We start from the raw sequence: 19,438 nt of genomic DNA on the forward strand, positions 1-19,438 counted from the left end.
TTTGCGCCGGAGAAGACTCTGCTCCAGAATGGCCAGTATTCCAGCAGTTACTCTATATTAACAGCTCCACCTTCTGTTCGCACTTGTTCAATGTTTCGCATTTAACTCTCTCATGTATTTTTGCTAAGGGTTTTTATTTTTAATTAAATCTGAATTAAATATTACAGCCTCCTAGTTCCAGCGCGAGGCTCTCTTGGAGGTATTTCTAAATTAAAAACACAAGGGGATCTAACAATAAATCCCGTAAGTACGGATCTTTTTCTTTTCTTAGAAGTACATGGAAGGTTATTCACAAAAATATAGTTCCGCAGTTCAGCAATTGGCGCGGATTGGGCCAAGCTCAGGGGGCTAATAACAAGGGGGCACAGGAAATGCCCCGAACTGGGTATCTTCATAGAGATTGGAATTTAAATGGCATAGAGATGGGACAGCAAAGCTCTTTGTAGGTAGAATATTTGCAGTGTTAATATATATATTTAGACTAATTGTATGGCGCAGGAACGGAATGTTCTATGATATTGAACTTAAAGACTCTACTGCCGCTTTGTACAGGAAACTGCCTTCCAATAAACAGTCGGCTGAAAGTGACCTTCAGCTTTATCTGTAGCTTGTCACTTTGTTCTAGATGCGGGTAAGGGATAATTGCTCGTTCCAGGCAGAACTTGCTTTGGTTTTAAACAAATGCATTTAAGGGGGAACGTGTTGCCTAACTGAATAGACCAGTGATCCCCAACCAGTGGCTCAGGGCAACATGTTGCTCCCCAACCCCTTGGATGTTGCTCTCAGTGCCCCCAAACCAGGGAGTTATTTTTAAATTCCTGACTTGGGGGCAAGTTTTGGTTGAATAAAAACAAGATTTCCTACCAAATAAAGCATAGAGGCCCCTAATAGCCAATCACAGCCCTTATTTGGCTCCTCCATGAACTTTTATGGTGCTTGTGTTGCTCCCCAAGTCTTTTTACATTTGATTGTTCCTCACGAGTAAGAAAGCTTGGGGATCCCTGGAATATACCAAATTGAACCTCTTTATCATTTTGCTCCTGTATGTTACGTGTAGTCAAGCAGGCAGTCTCGGTGCTCTCCGCGCTCCCATGAAGCAGTATGGCTCAGACTTTGCCCAAATCTCTGTCTCCTTCAACTTTTGCCTGGAAATTACAAATAGCCAACTGATAGTGTTCTTGCCTGTGGCACTTCTACGGGCAGAGTCTGAGAATAGTATAGATGGTCTGTAGCTGAGCTGCCTCTCGCTGGGAAAAGGAGAAAGGTTGTGTTATGCTTTGTTTCTCTATCAACAATACATTTAGGGTTTATTCGTTAATGGATTGATGGTAATTTCAAGGTGAGGACTGGCTGGGTTTTTTGTAGCTCAAGGTAGATAGGATGGACTGTGGAAATTCCTTTTCTTTGGATATGACTATAAAGATTTTCATTCATCCAGGCCATGGTATATCTAGTATAAATAAATCAAAAGCAACTGGACTTGTTAAGTGATCATTGAAGACGTTTCACTGCTCATCCGAGCAGCTTCTTCTTTGGATAATTACTGGAGTGGCATGTAAGTTTGGGAAAGTCAGTGGAGGGTTTGTTTCTAGAATCAGAGGCCATAATGTTGGTAGTAGACCATTAGTGGAATGCCACATGGAGAGCAGGAGTCATGGAATTTGGTGGAGACCATTACTGGAATGTCATGATGGCAGGAGCCTTGGCATTGGTGGAGACCATTACTAGAATGACATGATGGCAGGAACCTTGGCATTGGTGGAGACCATTACTGGAATGACACGATGGTTGGAGCCATGGCATTGGTGGAGACCATTACTGGAATGACATGATGGCAGGAGCCTTGGCATTGGTGGAGACCATTACTGGAATGACATGATGGCAGGAGCCTTGGCATTGGTGGAGACCATTACTAGAATGACATGATGGCAGGAACCTTGGCATTGGTGGAGACCATTACTTGAATGACACGATGGTAGGAGCCATGGCATTGGTGGAGACCATTACTGGAATGACACGATGGCAGGAACCTTGGCATTGGTGGAGACCATTACTGGAATGACACGATGGTAGGAGCCATGGCATTGGTGGAGACCATTACTGGAATGACACCATGGCAGAAACCTTGGCATTGGTGGAGACCATTACTGGAATGACACAATGGCAGGAGTTTTGGGATCATTGGAGACAATTACTGGAATGATGCATGATGGCAGGAGTTTTGTGATCGGTGGAGATCATTACTGGAATGACATAATGGTAGGAGTTATAGAATTTGGTGGGGACCATTACTTGAATGACGCAATGGCAGGAACCTTGGCATTGGTGGAGACCATTCCTGGAATGACATAATGGTAGGAGTCATGGAATTTGGTGACTATTCCTATAATGAGATGATGGCAGGAGCCTTGGCATTGGTGGAGACCATTACTGGAATGACATGATGGCATGAGTTTTGGGATCAATGGAGACCATTACTGGAATGGGGGAATATTGGTAGATAAATCCAACATAATTGAAATAAATTAGCTTAAAAAAAGTGTTTTTTTACCAAGTAGGGATGGATTTGTGGGAAATGCATGCTCTTTTGTGTTTTTGTGGAGAATAGAAATCTAATTCTCTGAAATCCTCATAAAATCTCCTTAGGTTGATATTAGGCCGCCGTGATAGAGAGACGCTTTGTTTAGTGGGAGAAATGTCCAATTCTCTCCTGTTTATCCTCAAAGCCCCTGTCGTGCCTGATGCCCTCAGGTATTGCCCAACACAGCCCAGACTAATAGGTCAAACGGGGGCATTGGATTGGCACGCCTCCTATTCTGAGTAAAGAGCATTTTGACCCCATATAGACCCCCCCCCATACAGGGCCATTGTCAGGGGCACATGTAAAATATTCATATTTTTTTCATGCCCTGTTGCCTAGTTCTAGATTATTTAATAGAACAGCAGGAACAAGTGGGTGTATGGGGGAAGGGGATCTGATTGTGAGATTTCCGTTCAGATCAAATGATAAGATCAAGGACGGGCACATCAGAATTCTCTTCTAATATGATGTAGATATTGACATTTTTTAATTATTCAAAGGGATACTATCATCCATTATTTCTCTTAATCCCATATATACTATGTTTAACCCTTTCTGACATGGGTTTTATGATTCTGCTTCACTGTGTGTTGCCAGGAAACACCCCAGCTGCTTTCTGATGCAAATACACAACTTTTACCAGGGCAGGGAAATAGTACGTAATCTATTCATTACTTCGATACACTTTCATTTTTTTGATGTTACTGTTCCTTTAAGAAGAGAATTGCAGTGTTTGTTGTTATTATTATTGGTTCTTAAATTCAGTTGTTTTATTGAAAAGGAAGCTTATAGCATTAAAGCTGGCAGCTGAGGATCATGGGAGTCGCAGTCTGATCAGGGATTTGCACATTCCCAAGCGGTGCCCCGAGTTTATAACTCCCAGAGCTATCAGAGCTTCCAACTTTCATTTGATGATGTTTTATGTTCTGCAGTATCGGAGAGTGTTACAGCCAGAAGCCGTCGTTCCTTCCATAGAGGGAGGTTTGGCTGCTGCCTGTAATGCTGCTCTAGTCCCGTTCTGCCCTGTAGTTATAACGTGGGTCAGTATATTCTGCAGGGGGCGCTGCTGTAGGAAAATGTCTCTTTGTCTAATGGAAGTACAGAATATTGGGCAGGAGTTACGGGGGCATGGACGCTAATGGCTCTTAGCTGGCAGTTTGTTAGTGTTTAGCACCCCCCCCCCCCAATGGTTTGAAATGTAGTGGTTGAGCACAACTTTCCCTTTTTTGTTATAGTTTATACAGGAGCAGTGGCCGCTCCATGTTGTAGCTCCCACGCTTCCCAGCTACAGCCATGTGATCCCCATGGGCCAATAAAAGGGCAACCATTTGGGGTATTTAACCTTGAAAGCAAGTAATTTGCAGGTAAAACTGTTATTGAAGCAGTAGAATTCTGAATGAATCCGATAAGTGAGTGTAGGACTGGCCAGGCCAGGGGTGAGTGTAGGACTGGCCAGACCGGGGGTGAGTGAGTGTAGGACTGGCCAGACCGGGGGTGAGTGAGTGTAGGACTGGCCAGACCGGGGGTGAGTGAGTGTAGGACCGGCCAGACCGGGGGTGAGTGAGTGTAGGACCGGCCAGACCGGGGGTGAGTGAGTGTAGGACCGGCCAGACCGGGGGTGAGTGAGTGTAGGACAGGCCAGACCGGGGGTGAGTGAGTGTAGGACAGGCCAGACCGGGGGTGAGTGAGTGTAGGACAGGCCAGACCGGGGGTGAGTGAGTGTAGGACAGGCCAGACCGGGGGTGAGTGAGTGTAGGACAGGCCAGACCGGGGGTGAGTGAGTGTAGGACTGGCCAGACCGGGGTGAGGGTGTAGGACTGGCCAGACTGGGGGTGAGTGAGTGTAGGAGAGGCCAGACCGGGGGTGAGTGAGTGTAGGACAGGCCAGACCGGGGGTGAGTGAGTGTAGGACAGGCCAGACCGGGGGTGAGTGAGTGTAGGACAGGCCAGACCGGGGGTGAGTGAGTGTAGGACTGGCCAGACCGGGGGTGAGTGAGTGTAGGACAGGCCAGACGGGGGTGAGTGAGTGTAGGACAGGCCAGACCGGGGGTGAGTGAGTGTAGGACAGGCCAGACCGGGGGTGAGTGAGTGTAGGACAGGCCAGACCGGGGGTGAGTGAGTGTAGGACAGGCCAGACCGGGGGTGAGTGAGTGTAGGACAGGCCAGACTGGGGGTGAGTGAGTGTAGGACAGGCCAGACTGGGGGTGAGTGAGTGTAGGACAGGCCAGACCGGGGGTGAGTGAGTGTAGGACTGGCCGGACCAGGGGTGAGTGAGTGTAGGACTGGCCAGACCGGGGGTGAGTGAGTGTAGGACTGGCCAGACCGGGGTGAGTGAGTGTAGGACAGGCCAGACCGGGGGTGAGTGAGTGTAGGACAGGCCAGACCGGGGGTGAGTGAGTGTAGGACTGGCCAGACCGGGGGTGAGTGAGTGTAGGACTGGCCAGACCGGGGGTGAGTGAGTGTAGGACAGGCCAGACCGGGGGTGAGTGAGTGTAGGACAGGCCAGACCGGGGGTGACTGTGACATAGTTTGCCAGCTTGAATATATTGCAATATATGGACAGATATATTGCTTGGTAGCTTAATGCCCTATATATATATTATATAATGGGTGAGGGCAGAGGGGCTCATTGGGGTCACAGCCTCGTTGCACCCCTGCCTAATTTAAAATTTAGCGTTTGAGCATAACTTTCCCCCTTTTTTTTTTTTTTTTTTTTTAAAGCTTACTGCACCCCACGTTTTGCCTACAGTGCTCTCTCTCTGTTTTTTCTGGGGGGCCACACCAAGTATTGGGTGGGCTCAGTTTGTTTATTGCCTGTGGCCCAGTTGGCAACAGGGGCCAAGATTTTGATCAAAACCCTCTATGTCCTCCCATGGGGCTTGTTATTCCGGCTCCCAGCAGTTATTGGCACAGTGCCGCACACAGTTGCAGTTCTACACTATCTCTATGCTGTAGGTGTGTTACTGCCTATGGAGTGACTTTCCCCAGGACATCCCAGGAGCGTGCCATTGGCTGCTTGTTTCCCTTGCCTGCCATTGCTTATCAGCCAGGCTGGTAACCTTGACTCAAGCTTGGAGGCAACAGGACGGGGTGCCCGGCCGGGGGCAGATAAACCAGAGGAGTGAGTGGGTTACATAAGAATGGGCGAGTGAGCGCCAAAGCAAGCATGAGAAGTCCCGCTGTAACGCACAGGAATGAAAATCCACACCTTTAACCCTTTCCCTGGCTGCTCGCTATGGAATGCCCCGCCGGGCTGATCTGCTCCCAGCTTTCCCATTCACCCCACGCTCAGTGGCCCCTTATTAATTACTGGGGGGTCCCGGTCCCTCTGCCCTCGGGCTCCCCTGCGTGCAGGAAGGCGGGGGGATACTCCCAGTACAAGTCACGGTTAATTCCGCGCCGCTCCCTTTCTGAGTGCGAGTTTCCAGCAAATCCAGTTAAATATTTACTGGGCTGTGAGGGTTTTTGAACTATTGCTCCTTGTCATTTCTATTTACATTCCTTCCAAAACCTTCCCTTTCTCATCGGGTTTTTCTCTTTCAGTGTCATCCCAGCTGCGCTACCCAGTCCCATTGACAAGGTAAGTTCATTATTTGTCCTTAGATTTGCACAATTAGGGTTTTTTGTCTGTTTTTGTATGTCTTCTATTGACAGTGACATCACAATGGGGATGGGGGACTTTCCTCGGGGTTCCCTTTAGTTTGGGGGAAGAGGCGGGGCATCGGAATCTTATTTACATCACTTGGCACTGCCCTCGGAAGATAGAGCAATAGGAAATTAAAGGGGAAGTAGAACTGAATTGCTAGCGTAGATGCTGCTTCTGAGAAACTATTGTAATGCTACTGTATAATTGAGTGGAAAGCCAGTTTCAAATATATATACAGATATAACCTGCTCTGTTGTAGCTGCAGCCCTATAGGAAGGAACTGCCAGGGAATATTTAGTATAAGTAAATCTACTACCTGCTTTATCAAGTCCCCAGGGGCTTCACATGTACTTATACTAGATATGCAATGACCTGGCTGAATGAAAATCTTTGTAGCCCACTGTCATATATCTGTTAAATTCTGTACTGAAAAAGTCGGTTGTGTGTCAGTCAGAGACCCCTAATACATTTTCTAGGAAGGGAGCATTGGTTTTATTTAGAAAGTTTCTTTTTGTGAGATTAATCTTGCATTAAATTCTTGTTTTCGCGATAGTTCCCCTTTAATGTTTGCTGTTTCTTAATATGACCAGACTGACCCAGCAGCTGCCTGTGTGTAGGCCTTACATGCGCTGACTTTCTAAGCTGATGTGTCTGTAAATCTGTTTGGCCAATGATCATACTGGGCACTGATACTGCTTAACTGCCAATGTTTGTTACAGTTCTGATTACCCCTTCTCCATGTGTGTATGGGGTATTAATTCACCTGCTTGTTTATGGGATATTGCTCCATTTGTGTGTATGGGGTATTGCTCCATCTGTGTGTATGGGATATTGCTCCATCTGTGTGTGTATGGGGTATTGCTCCATCTGTGTGTGTATGGGATATTGCTCCATTTGTGTGTATGGGGTATTGCTCCATTTGTGTGTATGGGGTATTGCTCCATTTGTGTGTATGGGATATTGCTCCATTTGTGTGTGTATGGGGTATTGCTCCATCTGTGTGTGTATGGGGTATTGCTCCATCTGTGTGTGTATGGGGTATTGCTCCATCTGTGTGTATATGGGGTATTGCTCCATCTGTGTGTGTATGGGATATTGCTCCATCTGTGTGTGTATGGGGTATTACACCAGATGTGTGTGTATGGGGTATTGCTCCATCTGTGTGTGTATGGGGTATTGCTCCATCTGTGTGTGTATGGGGTATTGCTCCATCTGTGTGTATATGGGGTATTGCTCCATCTGTGTGTGTATGGGATATTGCTCCATCTGTGTGTGTATGGGATATTGCTCCATCTGTGTGTATATGGGGTATTGCTCCATCTGTGTGTGTATGGGATATTGCTCCATCTGTGCGTGTGTATGGGGTATTGTTCCATCTGTGCGTGTGTATGGGGTATTGCTCCATCTGTGTGTGTATGGGATATTGCTCCATCTGTGTGTGTATGGGATATTGCTCCATCTGTGTGTGTATGTGGGGTATTGCTCCATCTGTGCGTGTATGTGGGGTATTGCTCCATCTGTGCATGTATGTGGGGTATTGCTCCATCTGTGTGTGTATGGGGTATTGCTCCATCTGTGTGTGTATGGGGTATTGCTCCATCTGTGTGTGTGTATATGGGGTATTGCTCCATCTGTGCGTGTGTATGGGGTATTGCTCCATCTGTGTGTGTGTATGTGGGGTATTGCTCCATCTGTGCGTGTATGTGGGGTATTGCTCCATCTGTGCGTGTGTATGGGGTATTGCTCCATCTGTGCGTGTGTACGTGGGGTATTGCTCCATGTGTGCGTGTATGTGGGGTATTGCTCCATCTGTGCGTGTGTACGTGGGGTATTGCTCCATGTGTGTGTGTACGTGGGGTATTGCTCCATCTGTGTGCGTGTGTATGGGGTATTGCTCCATCTGTGTGTGTGTATGTGGGGTATTGCTCCATCTGTGTGTGTGTATGTGGGGTATTGCTCCATCTGTGTGTGTATGGGGTATTGCTCCATCTGTGTGTGTATGTGGGGTATTGCTCCATCTGTGCGTGTGTATATATGTATATGCCAATAACATACAGCAAGTCATGGGTAAATCTGTTTCCCCCCCACAGGTTGCTGCTCACACTCCCAGTATGTACTCTCAGGAACTTTTCCAGCTTTCCCAGTATCTACAGGTAACGTGATGATCAGAAACTCAGATGTCACCCATTAAACCTTTTGTTTTCCTATCATTTAGGGGTGATCACCCTTTGTCTCCCCCTCTCTTCCTTTTTCACTTTTACATTATTAATCAATTAATAAATCAGAAGATCCTCCTGTTGTCTGAGCTTTAGGGGTGAGTAGGCTTTGTGTACAGATGTATGTTATTGGCTTTTAGGGTGAAGACACGGAGCTACTTGTCACGGCTACTAAATGCCAGAAAATCCCCTGCCATAGACAATACTGAGAATTGCCCCTGCTAAACACACGTAGAGACAATTATCAGTAAATGATCAGCATTGTCTGTTTTAGTAGCTGCTACTTGTAGCTCTGTGTGTCTTCACCCTAACTGGTCTGGGGCTGAATACTTGGATCTCCCAGATGTGGTTTAAAGGGCTACCTGGGAGTGTCATGAACAGACAAACGGATCTTCAGACCATGGATTTATTACTCACTCACAGCAACTATCTGGGCCTGATATCGGGCCAATACAGTAAGTGGTTTAAACTTTAATACAATGTACTAAGACAATTTGCAATTGGTCTCCCCTTTTTATTTTTTGTAGTTTTTTTTTTTTTTTAAATTAGTTAAATTTTTGTTCAGCAGCTCTCCAATTTGGAGTTTCTGGTTGCTAGGGTTCAAATTAGCTTAGCAACCAGGGAGTTGTTTGGATGAGAGACTGGTACATAAGTAGGGGAGGGGCTGAATAGAGAGATAAGGAATAAAAAGTAACAAAGTAACAATAACAATAAAACTGGAGCCTCACAGAGCAATAGGGTTTGGCTGCCGGGGTCAGTGACCCCCTTTGCAAAGTCTGAAGATGAAGGCAGATAATTAAAAAACAATAAAAAAATTAATTAATAAAGACTGATTGGAAAGTTGCTTAGAATTGGCCATTCTATAACACTAAAAATTAATATAAAGGTAAATCACCCCTTTAAAGGGGTCTTCATTATTTATTTGTTATAGTTTAATTATTTACCCTTTGTCTACATTTTCCCAGCTTTCACATAGGGGTCACTGACCCCGGCAGCCAAAAAGCAATTGCTCCGTGAGGCTCCAGTTTTATTGTTATTGTTACTTTTTATTACTTATCTTTCTATTTAGTCCCTCTTTATTCATTTTCCAGTCTCTCATTTACACCACTGCCTGGTTGCTAAGGTAAACGACACCCTAGCAACCAGATAGCTGCTGAAATTCCAAACTGCAGAGCTGCTGAACAAAAAGCTAAATAACGAATAAAAAGTTTAAAAACGAAGACCAATTGCAAATTGTCTCAGAATATTAATGTCTACATCACACTAAAAGTTCATTTCAAAGTGAACTACCCCTTTAAGGAGTGGCCGGGTAACTGTAGGGTAAGCAGCAGGGCTGTAAGAGATTAGTTTGAGGCTCACTAATCACAAAATATCCACTTGTTTCCCTCTTATCCAGGGAACATGGGCACATTCTGTGTATTTATATCCCCTCCTTTCTGCTTACAGGAGGCCTTACATCGGGAACAGATGTTGGAACAGAAGCTGGCCACTCTTCAGAGACTATTAGCCAACACACAGGAAGCCTCGGATACTAGTTGGCAGGTATCATAATATAAACAACCCCCTTTCCTGGTTACTGTGCATCGTGGGCAAGAACTTGCTGCCTTTCCAGGTGACAGGTGCTCAGTGGCATATACAGGTATGGGACCCGTTATCCAGAATGCTCGGGACCTTGGGGTATTCCAGTAATTCGGATCTCCTACCTTACGTCTGCTAATAAAATTATTTAAACAGTTATTAAACCCAATAGGATTCTTGTGGCTCCATTAAGGATTAATTATATCTTAGTTGGGATCAAGTACAGGTACTGTTTTATTATTACAGAGAAAAGGGAATCATTTAACCATGAAATAAACCCAATAGGGCTGTTCTGCCCCAATAAGGGGTAATTATATCTTAGTTGGGATCAAGTACAGGTACTGTTTTATTATTACAGAGAAAAGGGAATCATTTAACCATTAAATAAACCCAATAGGGCTGTTCTGCCCCCAATAAGGGGTAATTATATCTTAGTTGGGATCAAGTACAGGTACTGTTTTATTATTACAGAGAAAAGGGAATCATTTAACCATTAAATAAACCCAATAGGGCTGTTCTGCCCCCAATAAGGGGTAATTATATCTTAGTTGGGATCAAGTACAGGTACTGTTTTATTATTACAGAGAAAAGGGAATCATTTAACCATTAAATAAACCCAATAGGACTGTTCTGCCCCAATAAGGGGTAATTATATCTTAGTTGGGATCAAGTACAGGTACTGTATTATTATTACAGAGAAAAAGGAAACCATTTTTAAAAATGTGAATTATTTGATTTAAATGGAGTCTATGGGAGATGGTCTTTCCGTAATTCGGAACTTTCCGGATAATGGGATTCCGGATATTGGGTCCGATACCTGTATTTGTTATTTGCCAATCATTTCCCAACAGTTAATTCCTTTCCTCCTTGTGTTCCTGTTGGCAAACAGCAGGGCTCATATTTTAGCTTTTATGTCACATTTTTTGTCTTTATTACTAGTAGGTAAAACACCCACAATGGGGGTAGAGTGGGGCAGGTACTTGTGTATAGTCTGCGCACTTTATAAACACTAAATCCTCTCTCTGCACCTAGTTATGCCCTTGTACTGCAGGAGTGATCAGTCTGTTTGTATATTAATCCTGTTTCTTTATTCAATCAAACCCCAGGCCCTAATAGATGAAGACCGGCTGCTATCAAGATTAGAAGTGATGGGGAACCAGCTGCAGGCTTATTCCAAGGCAAGAAGCTTCCTTCAGCGATCTGCATGTATCTGATACGCTGTAACATACAATCACAAATGCACTCAATTAAACAAAAACAAGGGTATCCAACCTATTGCCCTCACTATTGCGCTCTAATACAATAAAACCGCAGAAATATTTCATATACTACCAAAAACATATATATTATTATAATATACAGTTGGGCCATTTCCCTATGGGACCAAACTGTGAATTATATCCTTATAAACGGTGCTTAGTGATGTAATTTCTGTCACATGACTCACTAAAACTTGTATATTATAATAAAGTGCCCCTTGCTGTCAAATATGAGGATATTAGAAGTCACCTCGGAGTTCCATGACCTGTATGAAAACATGACCTCGGCCTTTTGCCTCCTGCTTTTATATGGCCATGGAACTGCTCTGTAAAGGTGGCCATACACGGGCCGATTCTAGCTGCCAATATGGGTCCCTTACACCGATTCAGCATGTTATCGGCCCGTGTATGGGCACTACCGAGGGGCCTCTCCGACCGATATCTGGCCTGAAATCGGGCAGATATCAATTGGGCAGATATCAATCGGGCAGGTTAAAAAATCTAGTCTGATCGGCATCGGACTGACTTTTCTTATACCCGTCATTACAATTCCCCAGGGCCAAACAATCGAATTAGCCTGGATTCTCCCAATATCGCTCACCTGTAGGTGGGGGATATCGGGAGAAGATCCACTCACTTGGCGACATCGGTGGTGTATGGCCACCTTTACTTATAATATCCCTATATTTTACGATAGTGGGTACTTTTACTAAGGTTTTGTCCAAATAAGGGACAGACAAAATGGCAAAAGGTTAGTTTACTGATGCAGGAAGCGTCTTCGGAGGCTTCCCTTTTTTATCACTCAATGTGACAATCATGACTTACATCACACTGTCTCATCTGCTCATAGCAATGCTTTCATTTTTTTAGGAAGTTCCAAGTCCGTTACTGCCTGTTGCATTGTGGGATATGGCCTGCTCGGTCTGCTTGAAGACTGACAGCGGCACACAATTGCCTTTTATTTAGGGTCTCATTTCTGTCACATTTACTGGTCCAAAACACACTCTGATGCACTCTGGATTTTTTTTTTATCAAAAATACAAAAACGTTCCTTTTATCATGTCAAAGTTTTGACACCACAGAGGGGAGTGTCTTCCTCAGGACAGTGTTCAAAAACATTTAAAGAACAAGCATGAATGAAAAGCTTTTTAAATGTCAGGTGATGGATATACCATGGTTCATGTTTTAAGCTTTTTTACGCAGTGTACGCAGTGCTGTACGGTAGAACAATAAATTCATACATACAATAATAGCTCATAAATAAAAATCGATACAAGGTACAGTTGCAAAACATTAAGAATCCGAGACAAGAGGATCCAGGTCCCTGCCCCGTAGGGCTTACAATCTAGATGAATGTCACATTAATGTTAATTTTCGGTGGAAATAACCTGAATCCAGCTCTGTAGTTCTGTCCTCCCAAAATGAGACAATTCCCATCAATTCTGTTCTCTGTGTAACCTGCATTTCACCCCGTGCGTCCATTTCTGACCTTGGCTATTGGTCTTTGTTTAACTGGGTTTGGCTCCGGCTGCATTTCATAAGGGTGGTTCTGCTGTGCTGCAATGGCCAGCTGCCTGACTGCCAGGAACTGTTCTGCAAATAGAAATAGTGATAATCTGTTTAAAGGCACAGGCCACCATTTATTTTCAAGCTTTTTAACCCTGTGCTAGTCGCATTTTCCCAGAGATTAGTGCTGGCAAGTCGGTGGCATTGCCATGGGGAATTGCTCTCACTTGTGCCACAGAGGAATAAGAAGAGCTTCTCCTGCAGTTTCCCATGATTGGGCTTTGGCAGGGAATATGGCAAATGACCCGAGTCTGAAATGGCGCCGTTAGGAAATCATTTGGAACCAGGTTACCGGATTAAGTGATTTTATGGGATTTTAATTCAATCGGTACAGCCCAGAAACATAGATTTATCAGCAGGATCCCTGTGTTTTGAAAGGATCGGTTCACCCTGTTATGCTGATATGGCGTAAAAAAAAAAATGGCAACTGTATCAGTGTTAGAATCTGAAACTGGTGGTTCACCGTTAAGTTAACTTTTAGTGTGTTATAGAACAAATCTAAGCAACTTCAATTGGTCTTCGTTTTTGTCATAGTTTTTAAATTATTTGCCTTTCTCTTTTAACTCTTCCCAGCTTCCAAAATGGGGGTCACTCACCCCGGCAGCCAAAAACACTGTTAATCTCTAAGGCTCCAGTTTTATTGTTTTTGTTACTTTTTACTCCTTATCGTTCTGTTCAGCCCCTCTCCTATTCATATTCCAGTCTCTCATTCAAACCATTCCCTGGTTACTAAGGTAATTTGGACCCTAGCAACTAGATCGCTGCTGAAATAGCAGACTGGCTAGCTGCTGAACTTAAAATTAAAACTGAAGACCAAATGCAGATTGTTTTAAAATATAATTTTCTGCAGTGCACTAAATGGGGCTGCTAATTATTTCAGTGGGGACTGTGGGCAGCAGTCCGGCTTGTCTCTGTATATCAAGCAAATATTCTTCTTACAAAAAACCATTACCATTATATACATGGTGAATAGCTTTAGTATCCTATGTTGTATACAAAGTATATATTACTGTAGTAGGTTTTAAAAGTATTAAATGCGGTCTGTTATTCATAATCTTGGTAGAAAAGCTGAAACTTATTATTAATTACTGTTGCAGAGTCAGACGGATGATGGAATAAGAAAGGAAATGATCGCTTTGCAAGAAGACAAACACAACTACGAGACAACGGCCAAAGAGTCCCTGAGGCGGGTCCTTCAGGAGAAGATAGAGGTGGTGCGGAAGCTGTCAGAAGTAGAGGTAAAGGCTTGTTTGGTGATGAAGATGTGAGATTTGTGGGTTTCTGTAATGAGGATCATGCCTTAGGGCTAATTAAATCATTTGAAGGAGAACTAAACCCTAAAAAAAACTTAATTCACCAGCCTAAAGTTTCAGCATCTATATAGCAGTAATGATCCAAGGCTTCCCAGGAGCTCCCCATCTTGGATTTTGTTAGGAGTGTCAGTGACACTTGAACATGCTCAGTGTGCCCCGGGCAGAGTTTGGGAAGCAAAGCTTAGGGGTTGTAGCAAAGAATCAAACAGAAAATTAGGTTGGCCTGTAATATAATGCTACATGGCTTATTATTAAATTCTTATTGCTGTACTGATTTCAGTGCTGCCGTGTATTCATTTCTAATCAGCATTATATTGTGGCATTTATATTCTATAGATACAGTATATTGTGAGTTAGTCGCTAAGGGCAGCACAGAGCATGTTCTCGGAATCAGCAGAAAAGTAGATGGGGGGCTACTGGGGGCATCTTCAGGAGCACAGATCCTCCCTGCTAAAGGGCTGTTGTTGCCTTGGGTTAGTACAAAACCCCAGAACATAATATGCAACATTTTAAGCCTACTTCTTACTTGTCCTTTAAAAAATGTTATTGACACCAGCATTGATTTAGTTATAAGGCAAAGTCTTATTACCCCATACAAGCTATCATGGGGGAAATAGTAAGCCTATAGTATACACACTCTCCTGTGTGCCCCTCTTATTACAGGGGCTCTTCTGCATTCACCAAACTAGAATGGGTGCCAGAAATACAGTTTATGGAAGTGTGCATTTAGTCTGACATTGTCTTGCTTATGGCTCTGAGCCACAATTCTGTACTCACATGTGCCTTTGTGTTTCTTTTAATCCCAGCGGAGTCTGAGTAACACAGAGGATGAATGTACCCACCTGAAGGAGATGAATGAACGCACTCAAGAAGAATTGCGGGAATTGGCCAACAAGTACAATGGAGCCGTGAATGAGATTAAAGATCTTGCAGACAAATTGAAGGTCAGTTCCTGGTACCTGGCACAGTTGTGTTGTGGCACAGACGCCTGTTCTTTCTACCGGGCAGGGTTGGTTGTTGGCACAAAGGACAGTTCCTACTGCTTGGTGTCATTGTTGGATGCAAAGCCCGTGTGGCATGGATTTATAGAATCAAGGCCAGCCCACTTGTCCCAAGTGTATTATGGTTGGTTTCTTCGTGTGCGTTCTTTTGGATTCTTATGACAAATGTTTTGGCACGAGATTGCATCTACATGAAATTAAAAATAAAATAGCAATTGCTTTACTATGTAGGGCAGCTTATAGTCTGTCTATCTATTCATATTCTAGAGGGAGTGTTGTCTGGTTTTGTGTTGCCTTGGTGTAAAAATTAATTGGCTTGGTCGATTGGCATTAAATTAATTGTCTTCATTCACTCATTAAGGTGAAAATTGGTCTTATGGAAATGGAACACAGGGCAGTTTGGAGCATTTGGTCTCCCCAGTGCTTTGTAGCTGGCAGGGGAAAACCCAATCCCTTTCTGTACCACTTGCCATTTAAATGAATGGAAACTCACAGTTGTGTAAAAATCCATGGCAATGACAAACAGCACAGACGGGTACAGGGCAATGCTGCTTAAAGCGGCACTACTTCCAGTAACAAAGCCACGTGGCATACGTATAAAGTTACCATTTAATTGCACCTTTTGTAGGCGGCAGAAAGTCGGCAAGAGGAAATCCAGCAGAAAGCTCTCGCAGAGAAAAAAGAACTGCAGAATAAAATTGATGAAATGGAAGAGAAGGAACAGGAGCTACAAGCTAAAATCGAGGCCTTGCAAGCAGACAACGACTTCACGAATGAACGACTTACCGCCTTACAAGGTGAGTTCCCCGTGTTCTTTGTAGTGTCCTGCCCCCTTTGCTTAGCACGGCTTTTTTATTTTTGGAATTCTGCTTGCAGTACGATTAGAGCATCTTCAAGAGAAAACACTTAAGGAACACAACAGCTTAGGTAAGTGTTGGAGTTAGTTAGAGGCAGTAGCTGACGCCAGGGGAAGGCCTACACCTCCGACGAGTTGTATGATTGTGTGCCCAGTCCGTCCTGACATCTCTGTCTGCTGAACGTGCCAAGTCAATATTCCCAGTTTCTGCCCCGTTCTGGGGCCCAAAGAAAAATACATATTATCATATACAGCATGGGTTTCAATTGCCGCCCCTAGCGGAGGGAGGGGGAGTCAGAATACAGACTAGATTTACATTAGCTCTAAACATAGCAGTTTGTGTTGAATTTACTGCAGATATATCAGTACCTTACATGACCCAGGTGCCACCAGAACCCGGTTGCCCATTTAAAAAGCAATAAACGTGATGCATATAAAGTTGGAAATTTAAAAATATATACCGTATGTTTGCATTATAAATAAAACTGGTTTGGCAACTATGGGATCCTGTGTTTAGAGCTGGAGTATTTCAGATTTAACCATGCTCTTAATGACAAGCAATGCCCAGTTGTTAGGGGTGCGCCAAATCCACCATTTTACCATCAAGCCAAATCCTTTGTGAACGAGAGAACGGAATCCTCATTTACATATGCAAATTAGGAGAAGGAGGAGCTAATGAAGACCACGGGCCTTTCTCATGGTGAAAGATGTTTGTGACAAAAAAATCACGGATTTAAGGAATTGGTTCTCCCAGAGGCATGGAGTCGCCTTAATCTGAATCCTGCTGAAAAAGATCCTGAACCGAAACCTGTGCATCCCTACCAGTTTTATTAAAAATGAACTTTGTCATAGGGCTGTTGGGTCATTCCCACAGCTACTAGCTGTCATAGGCAAGGTAAGTGGCACTGAAACCATATGCCTGGATACAATGAACTACTATTGTCAAAATACATAATGCGGTTCATAGAAATCTGGACTGTCCTCTTGGACGGTGGCCTTTTGGGCATTTGTATGCCTCCTCAGCTTAGTTGGGTTTCCATAGACTTCTTTGTGTAACTGAGCCAATAACATGGGGTACATGGAAGAGTTGGGCAACGCTCAGCATTGTTTACATAGAGAAAGAAAGATTGGCAGTGCTTAGTTTGCCTTTAAAAATAATTTTTACAAAAAATGAGGTGTTAGTACCACACTTTGGCCAAAATATGTAAGCTCACGTGCCACGTCAAGGCCCCTCATTGTACGTGAGTCCTACACTGTCTAATGACTTTGAGTCTGTGATGCAATTAAAATAAAGTCCCCCAGAAAACAATGTGAGTGAGTAGTAAGACCTATTGCACCTACCTTTAGCTCAAAAAGGCTCTAGTGGAAAAGCAGGGAGCTTTTAAGCCCCAGCTCATTAGCACACACATGAAAGTGATTCATTAGTTTAAAGGCTACATAACAGCTAGAAGCAAAATTTGGCTACAATTTGTACACAAAACACAGAAAGAAATTGCCAGCACTCGGTCTAACCCACGCTGTAGCTCAGCATTGTTTGTGTGGTGCGAGGTTGTGTACTCATCTGAGGGGGAGTAGGAATAGCACTTTATGATCACGTGGTGCCATACATAAGCACATAATAGCTATAACCAGACTGGTAAATGGGCACAGCTTTCCTATCTCTTCTGCATCAGGGCCAAACGTTACCTCCTGTATCTGTGTGTATCTCTATGCAACGGAGCCGTGCCACATAGTACTGGTGGCCAAGGCAAGGACAATAGTCGCTTCTCTGCAGTTGCAACAGAGGCTGGAGGGTATCATAATCTGTTTTCTACCCCTAGTTCCATCCCTAGTAAGTCACCTTTATGTTTGATGTTTATATTTGTGGGTTGGTGCAGCACAGTATGAGGGTACAGCTTATTGTGTGCCCACACTGCTTTATGAGAGAAAAGGCAGACATAAAGCAATCCCCACCTATCTAGATAAATAGAAATATACAGAACAAGAACGTTCAGTGTGCAAAATATTCTACCTCCCTCCCATAGGTACAGACACAAACAAAGATGAAATGTTCTGTGTAAACAGCATGAACTCCATGCCCTTAGAATTTGCTCTGTTTATTGGAAAGTAAGCAGACATCGATTTTGTCTGTAAACAAGGATACGTTTTTGTGATACCAGCAGGTGGCGCTGTTTTACTGCAGTTTGTTATTGCGTCACGTTCAGCAGACAGGGTGATGGGAAAGTAGGAAATCCGCTAATACAGTTTAGGATCGTTCAGCTTCTTCTTTGCATTTATTTTTTTTTATGGCACATATTTATCTTTTGTAATCGTAGGCATCCAAGTTGGCGACTTCATACCCAAAATCAACGGCAATGCAGATAAAGGTAAGCGTGTCCCCACTGATTTCCGCCATTGCTTTTCTGTGTTATTCTTTAGGCATATGGTCATATATTTTAAAGGGAAAGTTCACCAAACAATTAACTTTTAACTTATTTCAGTTAGCCAGTAGTTTAACTTGCACTTTCAGTGTGTTGTATAGGGTTAATGTGCCCCGGTTGGGTAAAATGGAGAATGAAGGGTAGGAAGTAGGAGGACAAGGTGAACCAGTTGGGGCAATTTAGAAAGGAAAAACAGATGTTAAAGGGCAAGTAATAAAAAAACAGTTGAAAACACAATATAGGCAGGCGTAGGTGTAAGATGGCTCCCTGAATAGTGTCTGATAACATCTCATCCCTGATCATGCGCTGATCGTTTTTATGGGAATAAAGAACCCCCCCATCTGCCTATAATCCCCCCTAATGTACTGGTACAGAGTAATCATGTCCCCTCGCAAGCGCCTCTTTTCCAGAGAAAACAACCCCAACCCTGACAGTCTCACCTCATAGTTTAACCCTTCCATCCCCTTTACCAGTTTAGTTGCAGTCTCTGCACTCTCTCCAGCTCATTAATATCCTTCTTAAGGACTGGAGCCCAAAACTGCCCCCATACTCACTGTCACTGCCCCCCATACTCACTGTCACTGCCCCCCCCATACTCACTGTCACTGCCCCCCCCATACTCACTGTCACTGCCCTCCCCATACTCAGTCACTGCCCCCCCCCATACTCACTGTCACTGCCCCCCCCATACTCACTGTCACTGCCCCCCCCATACTCACTGTCACTGCCCCCCCCCATACTCACTGTCACTGCCCCCCCCCATACTCACTGTCACTGCCCCCCCCCATACTCACTGTCACTGCCCCCCCCCATACTCACTGTCACTGCCCCCCCCATACTCACTGTCACTGCCCCCCCATACTCACTGTCACTGCCCCCCCCATACTCACTGTCACTGCCCCCCCCCATACTCACTGTCACTGCCCCCCCCCATACTCACTGTCACTGCCCCCCCCCATACTCACTGTCACTGCCCCCCCCATACTCACTGTCACTGCCCCCC

At 44.3% G+C, this 19,438-nt stretch overlaps 1 protein-coding gene across 7 annotated transcripts in view; it reads left to right on the forward strand.

Moving 5' to 3' along the window:
* The window catches only part of slmap (sarcolemma associated protein), a 100,072-nt gene that overhangs the window by 49,556 nt on the left and 31,078 nt on the right, over positions 1-19,438 (forward strand). For 5 of the 7 annotated variants that reach the window (XM_031899798.1, XM_031899794.1, XM_031899796.1 and 2 more), the window contains 9 exon segments: positions 6,124-6,160; positions 8,317-8,379; positions 9,889-9,984; positions 11,127-11,198; positions 13,943-14,083; positions 14,965-15,102; positions 15,788-15,956; positions 16,036-16,086; positions 18,331-18,381. In XM_031899798.1, the coding sequence (XP_031755658.1) occupies positions 6,124-6,160; positions 8,317-8,379; positions 9,889-9,984; positions 11,127-11,198; positions 13,943-14,083; positions 14,965-15,102; positions 15,788-15,956; positions 16,036-16,086; positions 18,331-18,381 (818 nt within the window). 7 annotated transcript variants of the gene reach the window in all.

This window comes from Xenopus tropicalis, chromosome 4 (assembly GCF_000004195.4).
Source record: "Xenopus tropicalis strain Nigerian chromosome 4, UCB_Xtro_10.0, whole genome shotgun sequence".
Lineage (NCBI taxonomy): Eukaryota > Metazoa > Chordata > Amphibia > Anura > Pipidae > Xenopus > Xenopus tropicalis.